The 5,674-nt window shown below is 50.2% G+C and overlaps 1 protein-coding gene across 1 annotated transcript; it reads left to right on the top strand.

The window, feature by feature from the left end:
- Positions 1 to 497: 497 nt before the first annotated feature.
- Positions 498 to 2,678, top strand: LOC135702137 (testis-specific H1 histone-like). Its single transcript, XM_065223131.1, has 2 exons — positions 498 to 597; positions 1,789 to 2,678. The coding sequence occupies exons 1-2, from the start codon at positions 498 to 500 to the stop codon at positions 2,676 to 2,678; spliced, it is 990 nt and encodes a 329-aa protein (XP_065079203.1).
- The last annotated feature ends 2,996 nt before the right edge of the window (positions 2,679 to 5,674 follow it).

Consider the following 5,674-nt stretch of genomic DNA (forward strand, 5'->3'; position numbering starts at 1 on the left):
CTCAGTTTTGTGTCACCGTCACTACTAGTCCCGTATGTTATTGCTGATGTGTTCTACGACATTTAGACGTCCATTATGTTTATATGATGATCTTGAGCTCCAAGATGAGGCCTATGAAACCGTAACACCAGTGCGAAAAATAAACAGAGTCTCCGGGTATTTTCTCAACGAGCATCAGTCAAGGGGTACTCAACTCTGTACATCAATCAGTGCCGAAAGCTATGCCCTGCGTTGTGCCGAACGTGCCGAAGTGTGACAATCAAGCTCTCGATCTCAGCATCCCATGAGTTTGGCAACCCTGCAGTTATGACTTTTGAGATTGTTTGTTTCCATGGTCAAGTTCTCACGCATGGTTAAACGATCTATTTGTGTGCATATTGCATAGTATATAGGAGGGTCCTGTTTAAAAGTGAAATGAGTATCAAATAACACGTATGTGAGTCTTTGTTTTTAACATTAAATCCTCTTGGTTCAGTGATGCCAAACGAATGAGAATAATGACAAGCGCGAGATCATCGGCTACTGCTGGAACTGTTAGCCAGTTTACGCTGACCGCTGCCAACCTCGAGATTCAGTCCCTCTACGAGAAGGAGAAGCGTGACTGATGGCAGAAGCTGTCGGTGCAGGAGAAGACATTTCTATATCGTGGTAGCCGTACACCGAAACCTGTATCATAAGTTCCCAACCGACAAGTGGAAGATGCGCCCCTAAATTATAATCATGCTACCTAAATTATAATTATGCTGCAGCCTAGAAATCAGGAAGGACTCGACCTAAAATTACCACCGGCGATAGTAGGAGCAGCAATAGACCTTCAGTAGCTTCCCAATGTCTGCAGTCGCTGCTGGGTAGTGAATTCGTCTAACTGAGCTTAACATTTATTGCTGAGATAGTCAAACGACTGCATCCATGGTTTTGAACTTTCGAACACCCCAATAAAAAACAGAAGGCCCAAACCGCTGAGATTGTTCATTAACAGCATCCCAATGCTGGTCCAGGATCATGATACCGGTTTGCCCACATTTGATTGCTACCTCTCTTGCCGGAATTGCATATTGATCCCCCAGAAACTGCTGGCGGTTCTGATAGCGCTTATTAATATCGCAATTCATATTGGCTCCGTTATCTCCGATTTGATTACCTTTACAATTGTGTTAGCAGCATCCGAGGGGTGCGACACATCTAAATCTCGATTTTAAATGGTCGAAAAATCTCACACTAGCCCGCATTCAACAATGTTCCTTTTGTGCTAAATATGGATCATCACCACAACAACAGACGATGAAAATTCAACAACGGAAGTTTCTGGAGAGAGTTGACCCTGACCGATTTTGTGAGATTAAGTATTAATTTTCATGAGCTAAAAATAATCTTCTGAAAACATTTGGCCAAATTGCACATTCCTTGGTCGTAAAACCACATCACCTAGTATTTCCCTTACCCGGGAAATTCATCACATTTATCATTTCCCGACTCCCAGGAAACTAGTTCTGGAGAAAATTTGACGAATCGTGCGAAGTCAGGAAAGCTTCCAGGCGGAGAGTCTGCCATGCGACACCGGTAGACGCTTCTGAAACAATTTTTGATAAATTCCCGTGTGAAGTCGGAAGAGTCTTCCAGGAAAAGTTGAAAAACGCCAATGTAATTCAACTTTCAAACTTTCAAAATAATTCAGAAAAGTTTTCCATGGGACGTCCGGGTGAAATGGAAAATAAATTCCACTGCCAGCGCAGTGGTAGCCCAGTAAGACTTCTGAGAATAATCTGAAGATACTGTTCAAACGGAAAGTTTGGGCGAAGGCTCGGGCGAAGGCTCGGGCGAAGGCTCGGGCGAAGGCTCGGGCGAAGGCTCGGGCGAAGGCTCGGGCGAAGGCTCGGGCGAAGGCTCGGGCGAAGGCTCGGGCGAAGGCTCGGGCGAAGGCTCGGGCGAAGGCTCGGGCGAAGGCTCGGGCGAAGGCTCGGGCGAAGGCTCGGGCGAAGGCTCGGGCGAAGGCTCGGGCGAAGGCTCGGGCGAAGGCTCGGGCGAAGGCTCGGGCGAAGGCTCGGGCGAAGGCTCGGGCGAAGGCTCGGGCGAAGGCTCGGGCGAAGGCTCGGGCGAAGGCTCGGGCGAAGGCTCGGGCGAAGGCTCGGGCGAAGGCTCGGGCGAAGGCTCGGGCGAAGGCTCGGGCGAAGGCTCGGGCGAAGGCTCGGGCGAAGGCTCGGGCGAAGGCTCGGGCGAAGGCTCGGGCGAAGGCTCGGGCGAAGGCTCGGGCGAAGGCTCGGGCGAAGGCTCGGGCGAATGCTCGGGCGAAGGCTCGGGCGAATGCTCGGGCGAAGGCTCGGGCGAAGGCTCGGGCGAAGGCTCGGGCGAAGGCTCGGGCGAAGGCTCGGGCGAAGGCTCGGGCGAAGGCTCGGGCGAAGGCTCGGGCGAAGGCTCGGGCGAAGGCTCGGGCGAAGGCTCGGGCGAAGGCTCGGGCGAAGGCTCGGGCGAAGACTCGGGCGAAGGCTCGGGCGAAGGCTCGGGCGAAGGCTCGGGCGAAGGCTCGGGCGAAGGCTCGGGTGAAGGCTCGGGCGAAGGCTCGGGCGAAGGCTCGGGCGAAGGCTCGGGCGAAGGCTCGGGCGAAGGCTCGGGTGGACGTGAAAACGGAAGAGCCCCGCCTAACGGACGAATGCCAGGAAGTTCAGTTTCGTTGCCGGTGAGAGAGATTCTACGCGCCGCGGAGAACTACAGCTCCTTCGCGACCAAGATGATCCTGATCAAGGAACGATGTGGTGCGCAGTGAAGGAACAGCAGGAGGGTGATCCGGAGGTTAGTGAAGATATCCGGTTGGGTACATTGCGCTAGGAACTGGAGACCTCCTACCAGCTCCCGGAATGGAACTTTCTGCATCTGCTTCCGTTCTTCTTCAGATCTAGGCCCCATCTGCTTCGATAGTTTTTGATTGTGATCTTCCGGGGTTGCTACTGTATCACAGTCACTCATGCCAATCGTTCCAGTAGCTGTTGAATGTACTGCTCCTGGTCCAAATACACAGTTCCGTCTCCTCGCCCGACTTGGATTCCAAGGACTTTGTTGGCCAATCATCAAAAACTTCGTTGTGAGCTGCTCCATATATATGTCTCCCTATTTCAGCTCACCTTGCAGAAATGCTGTGACTGCATCCATCTGATGTACCTTGAGATCCATTCTGGCAGCTAACGACATCATACAGCATACCGGACCACGGGAGAGTAAGTCTCCTCGTAATCGAATGACTTGAGAATAGCCCTTGATTGCCAAGTTGGCTTTGTATCGCTCTGTGTATCCGTCGGGGTTCGTCTTGATCTTGAACACCCATTTGCAGCGGAGAGCTTTCCTTCCCTCTGGCAAATCGGTGAGCTCCCAGGTTTGATTTTTCAGCAACGCTCGATACTCCTCAACCATTGCGTCCTTCCAACGGTTGTTCATTAACTACGTAGACAGTTTTTTTGGGATTCTTGACCCCCCCTCACCCTGCGTAGGCAATTTTCCATACAAAATTTTTTTAAATTTGTATGGACCGTGCACAATTGCCAACCCTTCCCCCCTTCCTAAACTGTCTACGTAGTTTATGAACAGACCCTTCTTGGGACGTCTGTGGCTCGAGATTCAAATTGTCCGGGACCTCGGGTAACTGGGAAATTTGGGAAGTTTCGTGAGGAAGAATACCGAAACCCAAATGAAAATCTTGATACTTGCCTGGAGTTACGCGCTCCCTCGCACTGCGCCTTACCAACTGTTGTGGGTCCTCTGTTTGTGGAGGGAGCGCAGCAGGTTGTTGATCCGCATCAATCAAAGTATCATCGTTGTCGCCATTCTCGGATTCGTTGCTGTCACTGAGCTCGTCCTCATCCGTTAGTGATTCGTGATCACCTTCACACTTAGATTTTTTTGCCGAGATGGGCACCACCGAGCAGCTCGGCATTTTATTTTGCTGGAAATTCAGCAAAAAATATGTTTGTTAGCTGAGATCTCGGCAAATTTCTCGTTTGTTAGCTGAATCTCGGCAAGTTTTTCACTGAGATCCAGTAAAATAAAATGCCGAGCTGCTCGGTGGTGCCCATCTCGGCGAAAAAATCTAAGTGTGTTCGTCAACGCCCTGTTCCTCCGCATCCTCTTGTTCGTTCCGCACAACTATTTCGATAGGAGTTGCCTGTGCAACAGGATCAGCTTCTCTCCCACTTCCGTCGCTTCTACTTGGAAACGTGCACCATTAACTCGCTTCCAATCACACGAAGGTGCGATAAATCGGGACGATTTCCAGTGAACCTTTCCTCGGGAGTGACCGGTAGGTCTTTTGTCGGTGATCGGTATAACATGCTTCTTGCTCGCTTCACTAACGTGCGGTTCATTCGCTCTGCTCCGGATTGTACGGAACCGTGGTTTCGTGGTGACGTTAGGAAATATCGACGTCCTCCTATCGACGTTGTCTCCATCGGCCCACAGAGATCAGAATGGATCAGCTCAAGCAAACGTTCAGTCCTGTGACCCTTCGCCTTAAACGGCTGTCGTTGGTGCTTGCCTTGGATACACGGCACACATTGAAAGGAATTTGTATCCTCAAACTCCATTCCAGTTACCATGCTTCTGAGTCTCCTCATGCAGCCAGTCGATAGGTGCCCCATCCGCTGATGCCATAGTTGGAAGCTGTTCTGCCTTCGAGCCAGAACTGATGAACTGATGAACTTTTAGCCAACGCCAACTTGTAGAGTCCATCCGAATGCTGTCCGATCGCCACAACTTCGTTCGTAGTGCTGACAACTTAACAAGAGTCTTTGTCAAACATGACCTGATACCCGTTCTGAGTCAGTCATTTCTGCAGCGACCCCGGTAATCCACACTGGATAGGTGCAAAACGTATTTTGCGGTATCTGAAAGGGACGAAGGATATGAAGCTTTCCTACCGCAAGCAAGCAGATAACGGTTTCGTTGGATTCATCGACGCAGACCGAGGTACGTCTTCATACAGTCAGTTGGACCGATTTCGTGGAATTGTCGTCAGCAATCAACCGTGGCCTTATCAACGACGGAGGCTGAATACATGCCGGAATCAGCGGCAGCACAACAAGCCATCTGGTGGAGAGGACTACGGCAGGAACTATCAGGGCAAGACGGAACAATAACCATCTTTTGCGACAACCGAAGTGCGATTCACCTTGCTGAAAGAGAAGTCGGATATTCACCATGCAGTAAGCATATCGATATCCGTGAGAGCATAGCATATCGATGTTCGTGAGAAACTGGAAGAGAAGTTGTCAAACAGCAGATCTTCTAACAAAAGCGGTGCCGGCCCCTAAACTTGCAGCTGGACGACGAACAATAGGGATTGGTAGAATTCTCGGTTAAGGGGGGATGATGGAGAAGTAACCGATGAATTAGCTACAAGCTGTAGCATGCCATGATAATATCAAGACCAACAATTGAGAAGGCCTCAACTCCATGTTGTAAACAAACCTTGTAAGGTCATTTTCTCGCGAACCTAAACCTACGTTCGCAAACCTAAAACACAATCAGGTAGAGGAGAATTTCCCCTACCTGTTCATTTTGTTGGTTTGCGTTGGTTGGCTTCGGTTCGCGATAAAATGGCCTTACAAGGATTGTTTACAAAATGGAGTTGAGGCCTTTTCAATTGTTGGTCTTGATATGTAGTAACGAATCAATTTAGTTTCAATTCATC

The sequence above is a fragment of the Ochlerotatus camptorhynchus genome, unplaced genomic scaffold, assembly GCF_037179485.1.
Source record: "Ochlerotatus camptorhynchus isolate MF236.1 unplaced genomic scaffold, CSIRO-AGI_Acam_v1.1 ptg000185l, whole genome shotgun sequence".
Lineage (NCBI taxonomy): Eukaryota > Metazoa > Arthropoda > Insecta > Diptera > Culicidae > Ochlerotatus > Ochlerotatus camptorhynchus.

Coding starts and splice junctions, on each gene's coding strand:
- LOC135702137 (XM_065223131.1), top strand. CDS start 498: ATGACAAGCGCGAGATCATCGGCTACTGCTGGAACTGTTAGCCAGTTT. Junction 598..1,788: donor CCTCTACGAGAAGGAGAAGC/GTGACTGATGGC, acceptor TCAAACGGAAAG/TTTGGGCGAAGGCTCGGGCG.